The 24,898-nt window shown below is 47.1% G+C and overlaps 4 protein-coding genes across 4 annotated transcripts; 1 reads left to right on the top strand and 3 right to left on the bottom strand.

Annotated features, from left to right (window-relative positions):
* Window positions 1-1,490: 1,490 nt before the first annotated feature.
* Window positions 1,491-2,935, bottom strand: ABOM_003475 (C6 zinc finger domain protein; the record flags this gene model as incomplete). Its single annotated transcript, XM_022530605.1, has 3 exons — window positions 1,491-2,267; window positions 2,357-2,617; window positions 2,810-2,935. The coding sequence occupies 3 exons, from the start codon at window positions 2,933-2,935 to the stop codon at window positions 1,491-1,493; spliced, it is 1,164 nt and encodes a 387-aa protein (XP_022392045.1).
* Window positions 2,936-14,884: 11,949 nt separating this feature from the next.
* ABOM_003476 (DUF2461 domain-containing protein) lies at window positions 14,885-17,826 on the bottom strand (the record flags this gene model as incomplete). The annotated part of the gene is made up of 10 exons (XM_022530606.1): window positions 14,885-14,962; window positions 15,024-15,047; window positions 15,237-15,377; window positions 15,503-15,652; window positions 16,172-16,371; window positions 16,655-16,725; window positions 16,781-16,800; window positions 16,892-16,945; window positions 17,022-17,137; window positions 17,202-17,826. The coding sequence occupies 10 exons, from the start codon at window positions 17,824-17,826 to the stop codon at window positions 14,885-14,887; spliced, it is 1,479 nt and encodes a 492-aa protein (XP_022392044.1).
* A 603-nt stretch (window positions 17,827-18,429) lies between these two features.
* ABOM_003477 (tRNA wybutosine-synthesizing 3 family protein) lies at window positions 18,430-19,688 on the top strand (the record flags this gene model as incomplete). The annotated part of the gene is made up of 2 exons (XM_022530607.1): window positions 18,430-18,915; window positions 19,173-19,688. The coding sequence occupies 2 exons, from the start codon at window positions 18,430-18,432 to the stop codon at window positions 19,686-19,688; spliced, it is 1,002 nt and encodes a 333-aa protein (XP_022392043.1).
* Window positions 19,689-20,310: 622 nt separating this feature from the next.
* ABOM_003478 (uncharacterized protein) lies at window positions 20,311-22,476 on the bottom strand (the record flags this gene model as incomplete). Its single annotated transcript, XM_022530608.1, has 5 exons — window positions 20,311-20,886; window positions 20,982-21,290; window positions 21,347-21,409; window positions 21,469-21,876; window positions 21,925-22,476. 5 exons carry the CDS (start codon window positions 22,474-22,476, stop codon window positions 20,311-20,313), a joined length of 1,908 nt encoding a protein of 635 aa, XP_022392042.1.
* Window positions 22,477-24,898: the final 2,422 nt, after the last annotated feature.

Below are 24,898 nucleotides of genomic sequence, written 5' to 3' on the forward strand. Positions count from 1 at the left end.
TTGGAATCTGCGAGTCATAAAAAGATAGAAACAAAAAAATTGATCAGACAGCCTCCCAAGTATCACAAAACAGGTTATGATGGGAAATAAAAAAAACGGGGGAAAATAATAAAAAAAGATGACCTCCTTTTTCGCAATGGTAAATACCTTGATCACAAATAACAAGCAAGTCGCAAACAAGCCGCGAAATGGAACATATCATGAAAATACAACAGAGAGCCACCCGAAATGTATAGGAACACTAAGAACGATGAAACAACTGCCGCTAGAGAAAAGAATTGAAAATGGTCCATCAAAAGAAAAGGACGAGAGGTAAATGCAGCAAAATCCCACACCATGAATGGTTCCGTGATAGTCGACGCTGAAAGACATCCACGTCCAGTGCATACAACACTCATTCTCCTAATCCTGCCTGAATCATACTCACTGATTTGGGCCACTTTTCCAGACCTGTTCGCATACACAAGGTCAATAAACTTTCTAGGATGTACCAGAAAATTCTTTGTGGAGATTGCCCGTCAAATCCGACCCAACAACGCCACGATAGATGGCATCTCAGGTGCCGACTCGGTCAGACAGAGTGGTCCGGGAACGAGGGCGAAAATGGTTGCAACGGCGCAAAGTAACCCAAAAACGCAGTGATATGGAAGACTGGATGTCCGAGAGAAAACACAACGGAGATAACGACAGAAAGAAAATTCCATTAGTGGGTTGCCCCAGATAGTTTATAAAGCCGTGATGTTGTATTTCGCAAAGGGAAATTTAGGTGATAAATAAAAGAACTGCGAGTTATCGACTGTCAAGTGTGAGGCCCGTCCGATTGAATCCGCAAAACTGACAATCCGCACTACCTCATTGGCAGTCATTGATGACCGACAACTCCCTATACAGATCGTGCAGCTCATAACACTCTTGCATCTCGTTTCCATGGCTTCGTAGCAGTCGAAATAATGTTGATATTTGTTGTTTTTCTTTTTTTTTTTTTTTTTTTTCTTCTTCTCTTCAAATATCCCTTCCACCGGAGGTATCGTTACCACTTCCTTCTTGCGAACGACCCTTTTTTTTGGCCTCATCACCGCCATAGTCTGAGCCCAAAGTCGATCTTCCACCCGGGTACTTGTTATAATCTTCTGTCGTCGCCGTATGTTGTCTTGTCGCGTCCCGTCGTCGGTACAAGAGGAAACGGGAATACGCTTCGTTCTCGTATTGTCATGATACCTCTCTTGCTTCAATTTGATGTTTCCCCCTCTTTTCTTCCCCGTAGCAGACGGCACAGTCGTATATCTTCCAAAGGCAAGGAATGCTTGCATATGACGTGTGGAGGACCGTGTGGCCAGCACACACAACCTTCCGCGTCAACCACCAACGAAACTGAATCCGATATCTGCAGCTCCATCCCGTCTATTCGCACCACCTCTTACTCATCTAACCCAGCTTCCACCCAGACCATCATCGCGTTGCAGGCGTATCGAGAATGTGCCATGGAGGGCTTACTGGTTCAAGCCCCGCCGGTTTAGGGCATTCAGCATATCACTATCAGTGCTAGAGCGACCTTGGCTGTCTCCTGGATTCAACATGTCACGAACATTCAGGCCACCACGAGACGAGCCACCAGGGGTAGAAGTGGGTGGGGGTGTCATCGCGCTTTGACCAGGGTGCATAGGAGGATAGGGTGAGTTGTGGGGAGATGAGGAGTGACGATTATCGTAAGGGTACGCCGACTGCGGAGAAGGACGTCGATCATGCTGAGGTGGAGGTGGATAGTATGGACTTGAGGTAGAATGTGCTTGATATCCTGGCGCAGATGTTGCCGGCGTTACGGGTGCCAGATTGGTTGGATCGGGATACTCGAATCCTGAGCTCGAGCTGCGACGGCCAATAGGTCGCTGTTTGCAAAGGAACCGGTGAGTAAGGGTGTACTTGACGAATAGGGATGAGGTGGGACTTACAGGATCTTGAGATGAGAGAGGTGGGGGTGCGCTTCCATAAGGATTCTGATACATTCCCTGTGGTGGAGGAAGTGTGGCATCCGGTGGAGCTTGAGGTTGTTGTTGGGGTGGTAAAGGCTGACCGTGGGCACCATAAAGCATTACCGGGGCACCACCACGTGGTTGGTTCTGTGCGTTTCTCAGGTGTGGGTAGGCAGCATGTGCAGGAACAAAAGCTTGCGCCTGAGAGGAAACTGGCGTGAACATGCACTCTTGGTTAAAGCGGATACAATTACTGCAACGCCCATCCTGAGAACTTTCGAATCCCGAGCACCTAATCTATTTGCCGTTATAACCACTGTCAGCTCACAACTGCCTACTCAAAAGCCGGACAATATGGCTCATAGCCTAATACTGTAGAAGCATACCTTCCGTCTCCGGCAGTAACGACAGGCGATAGCTGTCCGCTGTCGTGGAGCGGCAGCTTGGTAGACCACTTGGGGCGGAGGTGGTTGAGCGTAAACGTCTGGGGGGCGATAAGCACCAGGGGGCGGTGGAAGGCGGTAGGGGTCTTGCGGGCCCTGAACATGCGGATGAATGGCAGCCATGTTTGGCGGCGGCGGATACTGTGACGGCGGCGGAGGATATTGGTGGTCCGCAGTCGGTGGAGGGTACGAAGCCGGAGGATACTGGATGCGACCACTGTGTCAGTGACCGCAGACTCAATTGTGAAAGGCAAGAATTGATGGAAATAGACGGAACGATGAGGCCCCAAGAGGCAGCGAGGAAGGAAGGGGAAGCTGATATATCGCAGCAAAGAGGAAACAGTGCAACCCGTCGGCGCAGAAAAGGTCAGGGTGGTATAAAAGAGTGAAACATACAGGGTATTGAGAAGCCGGCGGATAATGAGCGGAAGGGTTATCCTCAGGTTGACTAGTGTTCCACTGAGGAGGTGGATACTGTCCCTGTCGATTAGGGTCGCTGAAATCGTGGGGGTTGCTGGACATTTGTAGTCGAGAGAGCGCGAAAGGCTGCTTAAGAAACGGAACGAGACGGGGGTGGGAAAAGGAAAAACAAATGCAGGATGATGTGAGAGTCGAGTCACGTCCCGCGGGTTGTTTGGTCGAAGCTGCTGGCTGAGCAGGGATGGTTGTCCGTATGTATGGGTGTATGTATGGGGTTATTTGTATGTATGTATGTAAAGGAACGGAACGGCCGATCGTATGTAAGTATGTATGGGTGTATGTATGTAAGTACGGTACGTATGTACGCAGTACGCAGGCCAAGTGTGTCTGTGTGGTGTGCGTGTGGTGTGCGGTGGTGCGTGAGAAAAAGTGCAAGGTAAGGCGACCAGGATTGGAGAGATGCGGAGTCCAAGCCGGTCAGAAAAGCAGTCCAAATCAAAACAGTTCCAGCTCCCGTCGGGTGATTTGCAAGGCTAGCATAGCCTCGTGGTCACGCTGGAACCAGACGGGGAAGTAATAAGGAAAGATGAGGCCTAATCCACAGAGGGAAGAGGAAGCCGAAGAGGAAACGCGGGATAAGAGCGCAGAACAGGGGGTGGGAGGCGAGAGGCGGTGGAGAGCCACCAAGGCAAAAGAGGGAGGAAAAAAAAAGAAAAAAAAAAAAAAAAGGAAAATAAAAGAGAGGTACGAAATATTCAGCTAAATTAGCAAGGGCCAGGAAAGGATTAAGGGAAGGGGCAAAATAATAATAAAAAATAAATAAAAAATAAAAACAAAAGAACAAAGAGCTATGGTAATCGTTGTGAAAAATGTAATGAAAAAGGAAAAAACGAAAGAGTATCTACTGATTTCCAGTGATTCCAGTTATGACGTGAGCGTTGAGTGCTTCCTTTTATGTCCTTCTGGTTCAGCAAATGATGGCAACGTATAAAGTAGGTCGGGAGGTACAAAAAAGAAAATACGATAGTAGTAAAAGTGGACTCGGACGGGTTAACAGATGGGAGAATAAAAACGACGGGGGACCCCCAAATCCACTAGAAAAAGCAAAGTCACTGACTGCTCGGGCAGTAGTTCCTAGTAGGTAGCGGTAGCGTTAGGTAGTGGGAATCAGCAAGTAAAGGAATCGGAGTAGTATCCCTATAAGCCTGGCAGTAGCGCTATGCACTATGTCAGTATATCAAACACCACAAGAACCACAGTTGCGAGATGAGCTGGAAACTTGTCGGCAGGGGGCACTATAGTATTGGAATTTATTCCACCTTTTTTTGTTATTCCTCTATTTTTTCCCCTCCTTGCAAAGGAATTAATAAGAACAAAAGGTGTGTGTGTGTGCACAGACTGGGACGTCAAGGCAGTAAATAGTTTCTGCAGGGGGAATTCCGTAAAGGCGTGCTTAGGAAAGCGGAAAGTCTTAAGAAGTTTTTCTTAAGGGAGCTTACCAAAAGGTAGTGCAGGTAAATGGCCTCTAGTATGTAATTGAATCACAGGAAGAAGTAGAAGAAATGTAGGAGAGCTACAAAGTATTCTTTTTCACACTTTCTCTTTTCGTGGGAAGAAGCAAAGCCCACTGAGAAATAACACCAATAACGAAAAATAAATTAAGGGAAAAAAAAGAGCAAGTGGTGACCGAGGAAGGGAAGAACGAGATGCAATGGAACAAACAGCTCTTACTCCATAGATAGTTCGAAAACAGACGAATGACGAAGACGGAAGGTATTCAAGCCTTCACTGCCTTTTTTTTTCAATTTTAAATTGTAGTTTCTTTTTATTTCTGATAATCCGAGTCATGGTATTATTTCTACAATGAAATACGAATACTGCCACTCTCGTCTAGACGACTGGCTACGTAGTAGCTGCCTACTTGGTAACTAGATCATGAAGACCAAGAAGTCAGGAAATATTAATACTAAAAGACTGGTTCTTTGGGTCGCCGACTCGCCGGTCCGTCCGGGAGGCAAAAAATAAAGAACAAATCAAAGGAGGGAAACGGTTGGGTCAAGCGCGTCAAAATACACGAGATGCAGGGTGGGAGTTCCACGGCTGGCGGAAAGCGGAAAGGCGGGAAGATTCGCAGATGGATCTCAAGGTATGTTGTAACAGGACAATTCCTTGGGTCGACTGGGTCTTTGGGTATGCTGGAACCTGGAAATTTGACGGTTTGTCCTATGGAATTTCGTTTTCGTTGAGGTACCACGGACAATTCACTAGTCATTTATTCAGGTATAGACGAATTTGATTGGTCCAAACAGGAAAAAAAAATAATCACCACGGGAATTAATTATCATTGATGAAATAATTGCCAGATTCCATCGGTAGGCGATGACCGGGCAGAAATTAGCTGATGCGATTGGGAGAGATGGGGCAATGGACGTTGTGGGCATTGTCATCGGCGTCAGCACCAGCTGGGCACTGGAGAAATATAAGTGTAAGCAAGAAAATAATACTACTACTAATAATAATAATAATAATAATAATAGTTTATACGAATAATATTCCATAGATGAGGTGGTAAAAAAGAGAATTACAGTAGCGGTCATGAAAAAGAAACACCGTCGAAGAACGGTCCGCGGACAGGGTGGGGCCCTGTCCAACACGCCAGCGACCCATAGACATGGACGGGGAGTCATTAAGACGCAGCTAAAGCATTCATGGTTCCATGGAGATCACCTGAATCGCTGTAAGCCCTTCGGGTTGGGCGTTTGCCAGACCCCGGCGACCACCCCAGCAGCGACTACTGTAGAGTCTAGAGCCTGAAGAGGGGCGTAAGTTTGCAAGTGACGAGTGATGACGGATGAAGGGTGCTCCGGGACGGGTAAAGGCGCCGTGACGGAGCTCCACCGACCGCTTCAATTCCTTCCGTCTCCAGTTTGGGCTCTTTTCTTTTCTTTTCTTTAATTTTTTTTTTCTTCTTCTTCTTTTTTTGGCGACTTACATGGATGATTAAGTTGCTGTCCGAAAGTGGCCTAGAGATACTGGTAATATTACTTACGACCTACCGGGCTTGAAATGATAAACATACATATCTAACCTATGATCGTTGAGATCGATTCCTTCGCATATGCTTTATCAGGGAAACGTTCTTGATCATTCTTATTTTAGGTGCGGTTTCATATCTCTGGCTTTCCATTTTTATCTAAGACAGAAGGAATAGCTGTACAAAGATATGGAGACTAACTTCCACATGTTTCATCTGACCATGGCTGAACGGCCTGAGGCTATCCCTTTTCAGGATCTAAGCCGGTGCCCTGTGCTTTGCACCGGTCCCTAGATAGGAACTACTTGCAGTAGTAACTTACGTCCAGGTGTGAGACTAGATACCACGCGTACTCCATCGTGACCTGCAGATAGACGACGGTACGGGGTCAGGCCCGGTTGGTCGTCCTCCTGGGTGAGTACGGTAGTATACAGGATACGTATAACTTCAATAATGGATGGAGACCCAAGTGCTCTATGCCGCAATCGATTTCAAAAATACATACACAGAGGGGCACAAGTCGACTTGATCATTATCAAGATGGGAGGACATACATGCTGGGCCCACCCGGGTAATGCCCGAATCCCTAGAAGAGGGGCTGACGGCCCGTGGATGGCAACGAATAATCGTTTAAAGTGTACCAATCGCGGCCTGCAGAAGATTAATCATCCAGCCCTTTTGCTGTATCAAGCCTCCATTCATAAAGAAATTTACTTCTTCAAGTTACACTGCTTACTAGCTGAGGTCCTTGGCCGGGTATCCAACGGACACAGAAAATCCGACTCATCAGGAAATGTTATTCTATCAAAGAGAAACATGTTGGGAATCATATGAAAGCAACAAAATCCACTGGTTTCTCACCATCTCGTGTCCCCTTTGTCCTCCGTCTATGGTTACCGGGCTCATGTTCTTGGGACGCACTAGGTATTAAGGGTACCAAGGTTCCCAGTCCATACTTGGTTTTTTTTTTTTTTTTTTTTGAATGAAAAAATAAACAAATAATAAAATAATAAAATAACTAATGATAGAAAAAAATCGATAATAATTTCTTGGAGTGCTCCAGCCGTGCGGGCGAACTAGTAGTACACATGGCTGAACATACATAAGTGACCTAAGAACCATGGTTAACTGCTTAACTAGTGTACCAGTATTCGGACCAACGCATACACTCCTTTTTTTCCTTTTTTTTTTTTTCCTCCTTCAAGGCCTTTTCTCCAGCGGTATTTGACCCAGTGACCACAAATTAACATGAGCAAATATAACGATGGGTTCGTTTGATTACGATAGTCGTGCCTTCTTGTTGGATGGGGCCTACTCCTTGCATTGAACCTGATGACCAAGAGTGTGGCGGGCATTCTCAACCAACTACCAGCCCTACGTGTGGGCACAGCAGGTACCTGGAGCTCAGATCTTAAAAATACCATATGTAGAATTACTAGGTCTAATTATGCGATGACAGAGATAACCCTTGCTTTATATCTCAACCACCTGATCTCTTATAACTTGATAGAGTACTTGTATCTTGCCATCTCAGTTGGTCTACACTTACGGCTAATCGGCTCTGGTATGCGCCTCGCAGTAGTGCCCGCGGACATGCAGCGGCTCTCCTGCTGTGGTCGGGTTCCAAAATCATACAGGGTTCCTCCATGAATCAACCAGGGTAGGGATGTCACCAAGCAAACATCTGGGTGGCTGATTGGCGAGTATTCCTGCACGGTAGGTGCTTACCCCAGTTCTCATTACCGGCCAACCCCTTGTATCCTTGCCCGGCAACCCGCATGCCGCTTATCTCGCTGCTGAAGAAGCGGGACCTAGATCAGTTAACTCACTATGCAAAGCCGCTGGCACGAGTTTCAGTGGCTTTAACCATTGCGCCCTGCACAGTACTTTGACTCCCTTGCATCCGGGAACTCGGGGATCACTCGCGAACGGCCCAGCCCGTCCACAAGGGCCGCGGGCCATGGTACCAACCCGCGATCTTGTCATCATAGCACCGAAAACGGTTCTGCAATGCATAGGAGGAATGTCCCATCCATTTGGGTTCCCTCCCCCTTTTCTTTCTTTCTTTTTTTTTTGCCCCCATCGCGTGATCTTTTGGTAGGGTTCACTTGTCTCGGTCTCCAAAGTACACAAATTCCAAATATTTGTGGAAAGGGATACGCATTCTATTGCAAGATACTTATTCACATATGCAGCTATGCCTTGCTTCAGTTCAAGAGGGAGCAAAGAAGACTTATGAGAGGTTCTTTTTTTCGGTCATGAGGCCCTGTCCAACAAAGGGGCCAGAGAGTAGGTCTTGGAGGGCCTTTGAAGGTTACAAACGATCAGTAGTTCCATATAATTCGAGCTATTTGATATCTATCTATATAACAAATCTGTCTCAAGTTAGAACCTATTCGCTATAGAAAGGGGCTGTTATACCGAACTTGTCACTAAGAAGCACGATGAAAAATACCAACTGAGCCGATCATCACCGACCGACATAATCAAACAGTTCTGAGGGATACTACTAGTAGATCAGACGGACGTAGTATGTAGTGGTGCATGCAGGCATGTCGTCATATCCCGTCCAAAGACCCGGAGAACGTTGATTTGGATTCGTGGGTAACTGCTCCGAGCACGGAAAGGATCCAAGGTCCTTACTTAGATTCCATACCTCAGGCCAACCCTTGGGAAGATGTGAGGGGACAGCAGCACGCAATATTATAAATCTCTATGAAGCGCTTTTGTAGTCGAGGAATTAATAAGGCATAATGTGAACACGTTGACCGATTGACCCCGCAATCGGCTCTCCATTGGTTGGAATTAGTTGACTCGGATGTAAATGTAAAGTTAAGCGACGGCCCTTTTATTGGCCCACAGACATCCCCCGTGAGCCGCTCCCTCATCTCTGGTTGGCCCCAGCATGGAAAGGAGCGCTCCGAACCGTAGTCGCACAAGTATGGCTGGTACCGACTAACTATGGAACCCTGCGGCGGCGTATCCATGGTATTGTTATTCGGACGATGCTCGGTCTCCATGCAGTGGGCCATGGTCTTGGAGACTCGGTCATGGTATGTTATTCGTTCGACCCACCCACAAATTTAATTGTCCCATGGATCTGGGTAAGAACGGTAGGTACAAAGGCTGGGAGCTGTGGAAACCCAATAATAGATGTACGCATAATTCGAGTTAAAGTGGCGATGAAGGAATTTTGTACTCCGTTTGAAGTGGGGTTTGTGGTGAGAAAACTGTCTGGAAAACTTTTTAGATGTGGAGTTTCCGCGCAAAGAGTATTAGGCGGTGAGCGCTGGTTCTCAGCCCCCAAGTCAGCAGAGGTCTGTTCGAAGTCTCGGGCCCAGCTAGTGAGTGGTTTACCTAATTCAGAAAATGGTTCAGCTGAAGAAAATGAAAGACTTCAGATGTAGTAAGGTTTGGATATCATGGATCTTTCAAGGTAACTAACTGTCCTGCATTACCGCGTCGGGAGTTTCATTCGGGAAATCCACGTTTTCGACTGGATGTGTATTAATACACGCAAAATTCGGGACTTGTAATAACGGACTTAGTCAAGCCATGTTCAAACTGTTTTAAAAACAAGATGCAGCCACGGGTACAAGTCACTCGGCGAATTGAGGTCATTATTAAGCCGTAATTGGCTCTCTACCGACACGAACTTATAGTCATGAGAATAACAGTATCCAGCATACTCCTTCTGGAATTAAAAAACAAAGAGGGGTTGTGAGGGGGACCCGGTGGAGAGCCCTAAGTTTCCCGGTGCTACAGCCCTGGGACCGCGCCAGAAAAGCATTATCATAGCCCGATCGGTGGCACTTCAAGGGAAGGTGCATTAGCGCAACTTGGCCAGGTCGTCTCGAGCGAGAAACGGCCTGTCAACGCGTGTCGGAAGGAATTGACGGTGTCCAAGAACCAGGATTCGTTTGCGGGGTCTGCTGACATGGCTGCCAATCAGCTGGTTGCGAACCTGGCTGGCATCCTTGCCAAGTGCGTAATATGATGCCCTGGTTCCTCTTCTGTTTGGAGGAAAGACTTTTAACGAGAATCCACTGGCACATGGGAAGGACATGGGAACTAATGATTAGTCCTCATGGATAAAGCCTGGCGGAAGTTAAGAACAACCCGCACGCCATTCTGATTTGCTGTACAGCACTCACAGCCATGATCCGACACGCACCGAGGAGAAACAAGTCTAATTTCTGCAAGCTAATCACATTTGCAAGAGGCTGCCAAACCTTCTTTAACCCCACTCAATCCTTCCTCAACAGCACAAAGCGGTGGTTGTTATTACGGCAGATGTAGGTAAGATATTCGCTCATCTTGGACATCAAGAAGCATGACATCGATCGTGTGACTCATGCTGTTTTAACCAGATCAACTGTAATATACAGAGTAGTCGCTTTCACCTTCCCTCTTGCGTTGGAATTTTTTTTATTTCTATCAGCCTCTTCTATCATCTTTTTTTTTATTTTTTATTTTTATGATTTGGTGATGGTGATGTATGATTAGTAGATGGAAGGTGGAGACAATATTTCCTGTTTCGTGACATGGAAATTCACAATACATGAATGATACAAAGTTGTCGGCCGAAGGATGGAATCATGATATGTATGACTCCCAAATTAGAAAGAGGAAAAAGGAAAAAATAATTTAAGAGAAAGAAGAAATAGCCATTCCCATACCTCCTGTACGCGACCAGATAAGAATAGCACCAATGTCGGAAGTCGGCGGTCGCAAACGGAAATCAGCCAGGATGAGGTGTGATCTGGATGCAGGTGCTTCAGGGCTGGTGTCAGGGCGTTGGGCAACCACCACTCCTCAGTCGCTAGTTGTCTCCTGGGCACCACGACGGCCCGCCCCGACTCCCGCCGATCTCATGCATAAAGCGTAGTGTGGCATGCTATCAAAGTCGTAATATCATCGCTGGTGACGACAATAATGTCACCTTTCGTACGCATTGCATAATCTAGTCATGTCGAAGGAAAAGTCTGACGGTTTTCTGTTATCTGACCATGAGCTAAGAGGCCCGATCGTCTAAGACTGGAGCCTCATAACGTTTTAGCAACTCCTCCACTTTACCAACGTTTCTTTTCCGCCCTAGAAATTTTTTTCTCTTTTCCTTTTTCTCTTCCCTTTCCCCGCCTTTCTCCTCTTTGTTCAATCAGATTTGACCCAGCAATCTCTGCTGAAGTGAATCCAGCAACATGAACTTGGAATTCCGTACCTCTGACACTGGTGACGCCACGGATGGCAATTCTCCAGTGTAAATTCTGACTGCTAGAGAGAATCGAGTGTAACCCCAAGGTAACAGTACCCAAGTTGACAACAGTGCAACTTAAGAAGGTGCTGCATGCAGAATGGTACTCCCATGCGTCCTGCTCCACACAGTCAACGCTCACTGTCAGCCTCACTTTGTCATAGTATCGAGAGGGAGAATGAAATCATAATGGTTTCCATCCTGGTTGAGATACCCTAAAAGGAATCTTTCGGTACCGTACGGGAAAAACCGAACTGGTCTACGTAAATATTGTATTACGGTGACGGTAAGTTACACAACGTGAAACCACTTCAGAGTACGTCCTCTTCTTTGCGCTTCTCTCTTCATGGTCTATTAATCCCTCTCTTTTGCCACGTTTTCTCCTCATCTGATCCTGTCGGCTGCTTGCATTTCCGTCCGTGGGTTTCCGTTGACACTAGAACCCACCTCGTAGAGAATTGTGGACTTCAAGGTCTGGTGTTGCCCTCGGTATCTCCGAAAGACTGCTCCACCGCGACCAACGTCGACTCGCCTTGGCTGGCGATAAGATCGCGTGTGGCTCCAAGGATGATGAAATTAAGCACAGGGAAGGAGATCGTAATCCATCTTCCATCCGGAGGCTGGGGGTGAGGCGCCCTTGCCAACGTGCATCTCTTCTCGCATATGTATGGACGGGTATATCAAAGGAAGTAACAAAGTACAGAGAGTAGTTGAACAGCCTTGGCTAGGTTCCCGCTGGTGTCCGAATTGCTGACCAAGCGGAAACGGTTGACAACAAGTAGTATAGCGCTGGCGGAGAAAAGAAAAAGAATCATGCGGCCTGTCACTGATCATCGATCAGCCCGCATACAAATTCAGTCACGTGATGGGCACTGGCCTATGAGGGCGAGGAGCCTCCCAGACTATCTGTACTTTATCTGTCGCTTTTGGCGGGCGTGGCACGCGTGGAAACACTTGGTGATAGGCTAGTGGCGGATAAACAGGGCACTAACCTCCCTGGTTTAGTTTGGTGGCTTAGTTCGTAAGGGAAAGGGGAAAAAAAGGAGAAACACCAACCACGTTTGTCTGTGCTCACTTCGGGCACTAGGGTGTGTATATAGTAGTATCTGCGTGTGCGCAAGCGCTGTCTTTCTCAAATGACGTGGCGAAACGAGGAGCAAAACATTGTCCGATAGTCCTGTTGGGCTTACTTGTTCGCCTAGTCACATTTCCACTTTCGGTAGGACTAGTAGTTTCCCGCCGTGCCGGTTGTACTGTACCTTGACTTCCAACATCTCCAGTGGCCGTTCCTGTTGTCTTGTTCGAGTCATGACCCTAACTAATGCTGTGGATTGACACTATAATGTGATGACCCAACATATGAGCGTGACACGCTGTACGAGTTATTCGGTTGTACATTGACCTTTTCTATCACGCGACAAAAGGTTAGGTTTGGAGGGTGGTGGATGCCTGACTTTGTAGGGATGCCTCATCATCAGTTGACTATTGCGCCTTCCAGTCGTCAAGATGAAGTGGCGAAAACCAAAGGAAAGGAGAGAGAGAAAAAAAATATAGAAAATCAAATCAAGATAAAATAAAAACTGGAACACTGGCACTGTGTAAGCCTTTACCCTAGCTAAGTAATCAGTGCGATTAAGTCGCTCAGTGATCAGCTCTCCCCACAAAGACTGGCGATCCGGAAATTTTGAGCCTGGAAATTAGCCAACTCTAAATAACGGGGCCAGGGCTTCCACTACGCAAGCGACGAAAATCGTGGACGATGGAATAGGGCTATCTGAAAATCTGGCCCATAGGACGCGCTCCAACATGCCAATGGGGCCGCTCTCCTGTCAACGGCATGCAAGTTGGTGCTAGACATAGATTGGAGCGATGTCTCCGGACTTGGCCTTCGGCGAATAGCAGCTTCCTCTGGTGCAGCATCTCGAGACAAAAGAACATGGATGTGTCACATTTATTGAATCGCACGTCCGTATTGCGGCCGAAACTTATATGATGCTGGTATGGGATGGAGTATTGCTGTTGGGTGCCAGAGAGTTGGCCTAGGTAAAAGTGTGAACCTTGTCTTCGGCTGATTACGAGTTAGCAGTTAGTAGCGCCATGCTAGCACTTTGTTAATCATCCTGGCTACTACTGGAGCGTCAAATGTAGACTCCGAAGGGCTACATCTTTTGCAAGATTAACTATAGTCCGTGGATCCCGTCACCGTTGAATATCTGTCTGATTGAAACTACTCGTAACGATATAGGGTAGTAGGTCTCTACCTGTTCTCTCGGTCAAATCAGATGTGATTCTTCTTCTTGGCGACATCATCAGGGTAATGTATGGTAGACATGTCAAGCTGAGTTTGAATATATATACATACATACATCGAAATACAAGTATTGGTTCCAAGGGCCAGGCCTATTCAGCAGAGTCATGTCTTCAGGGTCACGCATTCTCTCTCCATTTTGCTATCGTGACAATATGTCGGCTCTGGGGTTGTGTCCGATCCTAGTGGCCATCCTTAACGGTACAAGAACAAGCATGTTTGATGCAAAGCGTGAATGAAACCAAGCAAGCTCAAGTAAAATTCCAAATCATTTATGACACATAACTTGACTACATAGTGATACAACAAAGAAGACTGATACAGAATATTCCTTGCTCGTATGATTCCTCAATCTACCAGAAGACCGCAAAAAAGGAAGGAAATGCCGGCCTCCCAGTTGACAGAGAAGACAATGATCGTCCCTGAACCCAAATAAGGAAATTCGGGGGCCGTGGATGAGCGCATCTATTGAACGGAAACTTCCGCTAGGATCTTGCCGAGTCAAATCACCATTGATCATTGACTCGCACAAAGTTCATGGCTTGCATGGACTCTAGCCAGACGGGGGACAGTTGTACAGTATGCATCCTCCTTAGGTAATTCCGTGTCATTTCCTCCAGATGATTGCAAACTGTCAGCCGAGGGGACACAGGTCAGAACAAAAATAGGCTTGGCTCCGAGATGACAGAATGGTTTGTAACGAAAACGATACCCACTCTGTTTTACCAGCGCAGAGTGGAACGAGGTTTGGGCATTGATGCAGAGATGAAGCCTGTTCCACGGGATGAGGGACGCATGGACGCATGAGGACCATGGACGAATTTGCACGCGTGCAGGAGTGGATATCACAGGATGGGCAGCGCCATGGGGCTAACGGCACGTCCGACGGGCCGGACTGCGGCACGCGGCCAGCAGGCCAGCAGGCCATTATATTATGCACGTCAGTATCGTGAAGGACTAGCAATTCATGACCCTGTTGAGATGATGAGCAATTGACACGAAAGGCGCCATAATTGGGGGACGAGAAGTAGCGGTAAAGAAAACTCCGAGACTAGATATGTACATCTCCTTAGCTCAGATTGGTGAAAGGTATTGTATGAAATCTACAGGAAACCTAACCAAAGAGGAGCGATTGCCCTTTCCCACAGACAGGATTAATGACATGAGCCTCCCGAGTCAAAGACTGGTAACAAAAGGCTAACGGCCCATCCTCCAGCCTCCATCAGAAAACGGCTACAGACAAAGGCCGAAAGCCAAAAGTTTTCAAAGCATGTAAACTCACGACCGACTACATGCAAAAGCCATTTTAGGGAGAAGAGAAGAAGAAGACCAAAAAAAAAAAAGCGGGGGGTAGGCATAGAGAAACAACTAAGAAAATACCCCACACAGTCTTCAAAGATACACCTACATTGTGACAGACACCATGCTATCATTCATCCCAAGAGAATGCCCGACTTAGTCTGTACTTTCCGACCCGGAACTGGCATCCATATCCTCTGGATCGGGCATGACGACGCTGTTGAGGTACGTAACCTATCAAATATTGAAATCTCCTGTCAGCAAAAATATCACATAAGAAGATTCTCCAGGTGACCCCTGCTACCTCCAGCACAACCGGCTACATGGTGGGTATCATTGTGTCCGAGGCTACACCGCTGAAGTGGCTGGAGAGGCGAAGAGGGGAACGGGGCGAAAAGGCCCGTATTTGATACCGGTGCTAGGATCCAATGGATGCAGATGCGGGCAAGCAAAGAAGGAAAGCCAAACGACGGCTATACGACAAGGGCGTTGGGATGGATTGGCTTACGAAAGGTTCCATGATACCAATAAGAGCTGCAATTTTGTCCTGTGCGTTGGGACTCATAAGCTCTTCGTCGGCTAGAGGCCTGCCGATGGTGAAACTGCGCAAGCGGAGCAGTCGAATGTTTTCATTGTCCAAGCCGTAGCCCTGGGTAAGAAAAATATTTTGTTAGCATTGTAATTGGACAGCATCGATGACCCGCCGGGTTAAAGCTGATGGTGAACCATGGAAACAGATGAGACGGTGTAGAAAAGTTTTCGAGACCAAAACACGCTGTGGGACGCCAGAGGAATTTCCGTGCTAGGCCGAAGAATAGCAATGACGTTGAACCCAAAGGCAAACATGAAAGGCCCCAGGGGCTTGTGTGGGAAAAGGGTGCGACCCGGACGGGTAGACCAGTCGGGATCGCCCGTCCGCGCTTGCTGCGCTTGCACCCAGCAACACTGGTCACTAGACTTGCTGTCACGGGAGGCTGTTGACGCCCATAAGGCAACGAATCTTTTAGGGAATGGTCACTGAGAACCAGATCTTCCTGCCGAGATGATTTTCTCCCTCAATTTATGATGCTGAAGACACTAGCAGTTTGTTGACGATAAGGGAGATCCCACGTCCATGGCGACCGCCAGTGCTTCGCAGAAGTTGCATCTGGGCACCTCAATCAACCCATGTGTCAGGCTGACGTGTTTAGCTCTGTTTATGTTCAGAGACAGGACTTTTGATGGAGACCTGTGTCATTTGAGATGAAAACTAACGAGTACCAAACGCCATGTTTAGTGATGAGACGCGACCGAGTCGCCTTCGAACCTCAAGAATGGGCGCATCTATCTCACCAACGAAACGATTTGATGCAATTAGACCGCATAGGTGGTAGAATAAGAATAACAAGGTCACAAGACCCTTTGAGCTGTGGAGCAATGTTTGAGGAACAATGAGTTGCCTACCTTGGGTTTGGTCTTGAGCGCGCTTTCTTGATTTTGGTTGACAAAAGCCTCGACAGCCTTCTCTTCATCAGGTACCCCATTGAAAAGTTCGCGGCGCATTCCTTCCTCTCCTAAGACCGCCTTCAAGCGATGCGAATTCCTGTCGATATCCTCTCGCATAAGCGCAAGTTTGTCCGCCTCTGGATGCCAGAGACCTGAACCTAAGATCACCCGAGACATGCCATTAGCACATACTTTCACCGCCAATGATTCGGTTGGATATAAGATGTCGTGCAACGTCCCATTGTTCTAGGCTTAGAGCATTCGGCCCACAATGAGACGTGCTGAACATGGAGACACATCTTCATCATGACATAAATGCGACCCCCAGAAGAGGTTGAGGTAAATGCTCTCTAAACCGTGCAACATCATATTTGGAGGCAATTGGCTCATAGCCTTTCGAATAAATGAAAACATTTGAAATGTTCTTCTGGTGTTACTTACCGACAAAGCAGGACTTAGGTTGACAGTGGACATAATAAGCAGCGTAAGGGCCCTTTTTGCCTGTACGGGACCTATGGAGCTGTTTAATTGACTGTGTTTTCTTTTAGTATTGGTTCTTTTGCCTACCAGGCAGCTGAAAAGTGTGTCTGTTCAAACCCGACTGTTAGTCTGGCGTTACAATCCAGTACCAGTAAGGGATGGTCACTAGAAGTGAAGATGCTCAAAGTTCCAACGTACTTTATAAGGAGTAGGGTTCTTGCTGAACCGAATGTCCCTATGTATACGGAATACCTGGACCAACGCACATACTTGTTAATGCAGCCATCTCTTTTGAACTCTTTCTGCCAATTCAACTACTAGCACTCACCAGATCCTTAACAGGCAACTCAGGAATCGTGCTATCCATCTCTGAAATCTTCTCGGTGAGACTTGCAACAAAGCTCTCCCAATCCTTTTTAGAGGCGCGGTAGTCCGCATCGTGCGCTGTCAAAGGTGATCATAGTCAGCTGTGATTCAGAGCCCAGATTTCCTCGTGGTATATTGTTACCTTTGAGCCAAGCTCTCTCATTGTTCTCTGCCAAGTCCACAAGAAAAAGGAAGGTGTTGGGATGTAAGGTATGCTCCTGGTAGGGCACAGTACCTGCCTCCCTTGCTTTGGGCTTCTTGATGAAGACCTCTTTTCCAGGCCCAAGACCGGTTCTGACACCTTCCTTCCACAACTGCTTATCTTTCAATGCTTTGTTCGTATCACCTTCTAGAATACTATCCGATTTCTTTCCGGTACCTCCTGTGTCTCCCTTATTGCTCCCTGGGCTCTTTCGTGGTCTCCCGGGTTTTCTTTTTGGGGTTTTTGTCGCCTCATCAGCTGTGGGAAATGCATCTGATTCCGCATCCTCCGATGCGGAGTCGTCGTACTTGGAGGGGGAATCCTCCGACAGTGAGCCATTGTCGGAATCAATTTCTGAATCATCTGAATTTTCTTCCTGGAAATATTTGCTCTTCTTTGCGGTGGACCTGACGGGCCTTCCAGTGGTGGTACTGGTGATGTCGGGCTTTTGTCTTTTTGGTCCTGTCTTGGAGGCAGTGGGGAGTCTGTCAGACGCGCGCCTTTTTGGTACTGGCGCTGGTGCTGCCGCCGACGCGGGAACGGCCCGAGACGATCGACGAGGCATGGCAAGAGAAAGGTTTTCGGGTTTTTCTCCGGTTGTGAAGAAAACGTAAATGGAAGCTGTTCCTTGTAGGCACAATTAGGTATGCAAGAGTGGAGCGAAATAACTTATAGGAGAGATCTGGGTGGTATAGTATTTGATAAGCTCCCGCGGCAGCTTGTAAACCTTTTGACCGAACTACGGGGTCGTTAGTGACTGATAGACTTTGAGACGGTTCAGAAGGGACCGGGAATGCGACCAGGAGGTTGGTAACTTCTGGGGCGGTTTTCGCGTGGGAAAGCGGGCAATTCTTTGCCTCCCGCAACTACTAAAGTTAGTGCGATCGTTAAACGTCGTCACTCTCGGAATGAACCCATTTCAGGATTTGTCGGGCTAAGAACAAAGCACTCACTTGGTGTACTGTATATCTTGTGGTACTCTTCTGGTTCTATCAATTTTTGTTTTTGTCTAATATTCATTTGACCCACCTGTTTCACCCAAAGATATTAGCCGATAGCCTCTTTCTTTTTCCAAACAGCAGCGCACCATAACCAACCTGTTTCTATCCCTTGCTCAACAACGACTCCACATGAGGGGGGAAATAAATTAATATAAATCAAGCTAGCCATGAGTGAAGTCGAAGCAAGCGCGATACCTGAGGTTTTTGAATCTCGCAAGCGTAAAATTCTTGCAGAACTCTCCGTTCCCGATGCAGAGTACACAGACCTCTCGCCCAAGGGGTCTGTCGATGAGGGCATTCGGGACCTCATTCATGATATTAACACTCAGCCAGGCCTGGTTACTACTAGTAGCTGCGCGGGGCGTATCAGCGTGTTCCTAGAGGGACGGAAGAAGCAGCCGAAGCCGCAGGAGGAGCAAGGGAGACAGTTTGTAGCCTCGGGGGGTAAAGGTGCTGGAAAATGGCTGTATGTTTCTCACGATCCTTTGCAAGGCTATGGTGCACTTTCTGGCAGCAAAAGTCCTGAAAGAGGCGGTCATCAAGCGAAGTCGTTGCATGAGTTGTTTGGAATGGTTCCTGGAGATGGTAAACCCCCCGGGCTGAACAAACAAGGAAAAGCCCCGCGTCTCGTGCGCTTCCATTTCGAGCCTCTGGTACGTTAGTTCAATCCTACGTTCTTTGTTTTCTTCGACGGAAGTGCATCTGTCCCCGGCATTGTCTACTTTTACAACAAAGCTTGCGTTTCTTTGTATGCTTGTGAACATATGTATCGTCCTTTTGTTCCCCTTAAGGTCAAAGCTTAGCCTCTATTCTTGCTACATTATGCCACCCGGTCTGGTGCTGGGATTTGGAAATGGAGTAGCTTAAACACCAATTTGCTGCACGCGAGTACTGAGAACGCTTTCCACAGATTCTTCACATTATGGCAGCCACGCTGCAACATGCTCACCCCGTATTATCTGCCGCTTCAAGCTCCGGTTTCCGCGAAAGCGGGCTACAGAGCTTGCGCTGTTTGGAGGGTGATGAAGGTCCTAGTCCGATCGTCGCCGTGCGCTCTGCAGGTTTATCCCTGGAGTCAGTGATCGGGTACTGTGAGGATAGCGACGCCGATGCGACAACAACCGACGAACCAGCCATCCGCAGCTTAGTAACAGAGGAGTATCTGCAGATGTTGGTTGCAATCTCAAATGAAAGGTTCGCAGTCAATACGGAACGGAAAACAAGATTCCGGGAGAATTTGCTGGATTTATACTCTGCAAATCGAGGGCCAAAGACGAGCAAGAAGACCAAACCTCCCGGATGGGAGGATGCCCAGACACGACGAGAGAGGATGAGAGCTGAGGGGCTGATGAGAAAAAAACTTCTCCAGGACCAGGCGAAAGACAACAAAGTTCAAGATACGTTGGAAACTACTAAGGAACCGTGACCGGATGGAATCATAGAAACAGAATACCATTATATTCAACTAATAGCGTTACCCACATCGGATTTCCTTGGCATTATTTCCCGGTCACGAAGGACATTATGAATCGATAAAGCTTTAGACGAACGATGGAGAAGATGGCAACGCACCAAAGCTTAGAAAAAAGAAGAAAGAGACTAGAAAGCTGTCGACATCGAACCTCATATGGTATAGGTTTTAGGTCTCATGTCATGGAGATGACTAAGAACTGATTAAAACCCAGGGGAACAATGTAAGGGAGAACAAAAGCACAAGCAAAACTGTAGTGAAAAAAAAAGGAGACAAAGCATAACAAAAATGTGCTTCCTGCACAGGCCCAAGACTGTCCAGATATTCTATTCATGTCAGAGCTAATCAGTGCAAACGTTACTATCTCTTCAGATGATCGATGATACGATATCGAATGCAGTATATCTGGAGAAAAGGACAATGCAACACCAAACTGACTGAGCAGGAGCTGAACGCAAAAAAATTAAGTGAACTGTTCGTAAAGAAAACCAAGGAATTAGTTGGAATATTGTCATAGAATGACAGATGGACCAGATAGCGATATTTAAGTTCCAGATTTCAACGTGTAGCCCGAAAACTAAACACCTGAAGGTGTGAGATTACCTGGAGAGGACTTTGTGTTTCGATGGCCAAAATTAAAACCTTCCCTTGCCGTGCCAGGGGGAAACATGAGAAACCTCCGGGTCCAAGGGCTTTGATCGCTGTCATTGAATGGACGAGGGGTTTCATCCGCCTCTTCCCGCTCTGAACGATGAGATGGACCAGCCTTGGTCACACGGCGCGATGGAGTGGCGAAGATCTCAAGCCTGGAGGATGTTTGGAGACCTAGACCTTCTTCAGGGCTAGCAACTGAACCACTGTGGGTGCGTCGAGTGTCATATCTGGTTGAAGACGAGGGTCCCGCAGCTGCAAGTCTAGCTTTGGCTTCGTTGTCCTTTGTCACCCATCCAGTGAGGACAAGATTGCCTAGTATTTGCATCTCGATCCGGACAGCATTTTCCCAGGGCACCTTTTTAGTGATATCTGCGGGCCACTCGAACCACACACGACCGTACGGAGAGCGAAGATCATTCCTATCCTGCGGGAAAGTGTTCGTCAGGTGTGGGATTCCATGATCGGGGATCGTTCCCCTGGATATCAAGTTTGCATAATACTGGAAGAATAACGGGTAAGTATCAGTTGTCAAGAAAAAAGAAGAAAGTTAAATAGTCTGGAGTGGGCTCCAATGAAAATAGACAAGATGCTTACCAAGATTGTATCCTTGTTGAAATCGGGCAGCTGCACTAAAGTGTCGAACGGAAACCACTTGCTGATATCTGGAATCCTAGCGATCTCTGGTGCAAGGTTAGAATTCACACACAGAGTATATTTCTGACGTTCATTGAAGGCCGGACAATTAAATCCAGCATAGAGAAGATCTCGCAGCAGATTTTGGTCCAGGCCCATGGTTTGAGTTCTGTCAATGCGGGATGCAAGAGATATCAAGTGCCGATTCGTCAGGTCAAACAGTTGATTGCGATCATCGACCGTGTACAACATTGGGGCATACCATGGATACTATATGCAAGGTGAGATACGCATTCTCCATTTGTTTGTGGGTGGTGACATAATACCTTGTAAAGTGTACTGATTGTCGACTCATAGGTGCGCTGGGGGCACTTAACACTAAAAGGCGACTAGAGGGTGCTCAACATGTTAGTCCTTTTCAGAAGATGTGCGCGAGTAGTTCACTTACACGGTGAGGGATTTCAGCATGACGAATCGCTCCTACAATCTCTTCACTAGTAATAAAACCCGAAAAGCCCGTGGAGTACGGATCAGTGTTTGGAAGTTCGATAGGCATACCATCTTCCCAGGAGATGCATTTGGCCCTCGGGAAGAGGTCTTTCAAGAGCGCATCTTGGTTACTGTACTCCACATCCACACGGCGAAGACCAAGGCGGGGTGCTCGGCCAGTCTCATAGATGCTGTTGATTCTGTCAACTGTTCTCTGGGCTGCTTCCTGAGTTTCAGTTTCAACGAAACAGTCCATTGTTTTCGCAGTCGAGCGCTCCATGATAATATGGATTGGGCATCCTTTGATAAGGCGTGCTGGGCGTCCAACAAATTGCGCGATCTCATTTTTGGTAACTGAATAAGGAATCTTTACGTTTATCAGTAGCATCCTTCATAGGAAGCTAAGCTCACTTACGTTTGATATCTTGATAACACCCCAGCGTGGTGCCTGACGAGTATGCACAGAACTGCCAATAGGCATCTCCTCCCTCATAGCAACTGTACTAAACGGTTTGTTTAGGTCTGGGATGTGCTCAAAGTTTCCTTCTTGCCCCTGGGCTCTGGCTCTCATAGGCTGAGGAGCCATGGTGCCTTCAGCGGGGTAGAATGCAGGAGAGAGAAGCCCTGGGGGCCCATAATGGAACGGATGCTGGGGCACAGGAGCAGGGAGAGGACTATGTACAGCTCGTAGCTGGCTAAAAGGATGAGGGTTCCGAGGGGTTGGAGTTGGGGTTTGTGCAGGGTCATAGGGATAATATCCACGTGCAGCTTCTCCCATAGAAGGAAGATGGGCGTATAGGCCTTTTAGACTCGGGAACTGCCCCTGTTGATTAGGCGTCCCAGAAGGACCCGGCTCCGGTGTCTGGGAAGGCTGCATTATGGTGTCTTCACGACCTCGATATGGACCATGATGTGGGCCAGGAGAGTTATGTCCCGTAAAGGGGTCAACTGGGTGCCTGGTAGCCATCAGGAAAGGAGTTGGAAGAACAGCAGGATAGTATGAAGTGATGAGAAAGATGATTATGATCTGTGTTAGGAGTGAAAAGCGTGGGGATCTCAACTATGGCAGCGCCGAGAGCCTTGGTTGGAAGTGCACGCCAACATGCAGAATTCACTTGTGTTTCATTTATATTTTTATCTCAGTCATTGACGACTAATCGAGTAATCGATTAGTCGTGATGAGGGGTGATGGAAGATGAGATTGTACATGTATTGGTTCTATATAAACTATTAGTATGTCCTAAGGCAAGCAGGAAAGGGGTAGGAAGATAATCAAGACAACGTAGAAAGAGGTAAGATATGTGAATATTACATGTCCATTCTCACAAATATATAGACTATAGAAACAGGCTCAAACTATAAAGCATAGGGCATAACAAACTATATACGATGGTAAAGGTTTGTTATATCAAACAACTAAACAATGAAGTTATAGAAGTATAGTTAAGATGAATAGAGGCTGTTACTACTTACCAGAGTGCTACTTGAAAATATTACCATACTCCTCAACTGTAAATGAATATATGTAGCAAGAGAGCTCAACGATTCTGGTATGCCTCCAAAAAGCGTGCACGTAGAATATAAGGGAACTGAGTAAGTATCTACCCATATGACTAAAGTGGGAAGGTGGTTGCTTGCACAGTCTGCATTGGTTAATAACGAAGCGTATCGGCGCTATATACATAAGATCCATGATGATGGGATAAACTTGTATATATCTACAACTAGAATATAGGGAGTTGTGAAGTCGACAACAGAAATGACAGGCTTTGGTACCTGAAACGGCCGCCTTTCCACCCGTAACTTTGGATAATTGTTCTTGTTGTGGTCAGCAGCGTCCATGATCCTTTTCCTTCGGGAGGTATATTCTTCGGGTCTACCGCTTGGTTGTCGGTGAAGATGACGCATCTGCCAGGAGTGGCTCCTGCTTTGTGTATATCGAGCACTACCAGCAGAGTCAGAACCAGGCCACCGGGCTCCACCGCGTATACTGTTGAGTATGTTGGAGGTGCCTATGTATTAGATAACTGACTGCTTGTCGCGGAGTTGCGTCTCCTTTGTTAAGATTCTGTTCTTGGGTATCTATCCTTGAACTCCCGCCTATTCATTCTGACCAGAGAATGGAAGTGGCACGGGATATGATATCTTCTGCATGGAACATTCTAGATACCTGTGAAGGAATTATGTGATTTCATTTTTGAATAAATATTTCACTGCAATGTTATATACTGACACCATTGCCTTTCAGCTGGCGTGGCCTATGTGTGGTATTCTCAACTTGCGGTTGCCGATCGCGGATGTATATTCGGATAAAATAATATGATACGGCTATTGTAAGTCTGTTCGGGCTGCCTCGCCAAGAGAGGATCGACAAGTCGAAGGGGAGCATTGCCTCAGTTGTGGACAGATGGAGGAGAAGCTCAGGCGTGGATTACAATAAATATGCGTTTTTGTACTCACCAGGAATGGCTCACCTTCGCCTTCCCCTAATCCTACTTCACATCATAGTCCACAGAACCACAGAACTACAGAATTCGAAGACAGAACCATCGTCTCAAGAGACAAGATGCAGTTTCTCAGCGCTATACCTACTCTCATGGCTCTCATGTCGGGAGTCCAAGCTGCTAACACGATCGTGAAATGGCACGGATGCAGCGACGAATACTAGCAAACCGAAACAAGTGGAGATAGCTGCTCTAATGTGAGCGGCTTCAGAACTGAGAATCTATGCAACGTGCAAGTGCCGCCACCGGGGACAGACCGTTGCGAGTTTTACACCACTGGCTGTGGCAATCCATTTGGCAGCACGTACTATTGCAATGCCGGACAAACGTGCAACACTGCATCCTGGGATGCCATTGACTCTTATAGATGTTATGCCTAGATGAATGAGAGAGTAGGTGTCCGCAGACTCTCTCGACGTACGTTATGAGCTAATTGTTACATTAGGACACTATCTGGACTGCAAGCGTCAACTCTCGGCAGAGATGAACGATGGATGACCTAGGGGCGTTGTTGGTGGGGATATTTGTTTTCATGGGCAGGACTGAGGTTATTCATGTCAACCTTATACCGGTATCTTTTTAGTAGTTAGCAATGACTATGCGTGCTGAATCACTTCACTACGACGGCCGCATGGCTGAGTCCCCTTCAGCCACAAAGTAATGAGGTAGAACCGTGTGGTGGTTACGACATACTGAAAATTGAGGTTATGAAGATCCAAGATTCGGTTCCCATGGGTCGCTTTGTACGGGATAAACTATTATAACTAAGTACCTACCTTCCGAAATAGAAGCGGTATGGCTCTCCCTTTTTGCTATCGGCAAAAGCCCTAGTAACACCTAATCACTTTCCGAGTTTAGACCGCCGCCAAGTATTAGCCGGGTATT

This window comes from Aspergillus bombycis (genome assembly GCF_001792695.1).
Source record: "Aspergillus bombycis strain NRRL26010 chromosome Unknown contig00016, whole genome shotgun sequence".
NCBI classification, from domain to species: domain Eukaryota; kingdom Fungi; phylum Ascomycota; class Eurotiomycetes; order Eurotiales; family Aspergillaceae; genus Aspergillus; species Aspergillus bombycis.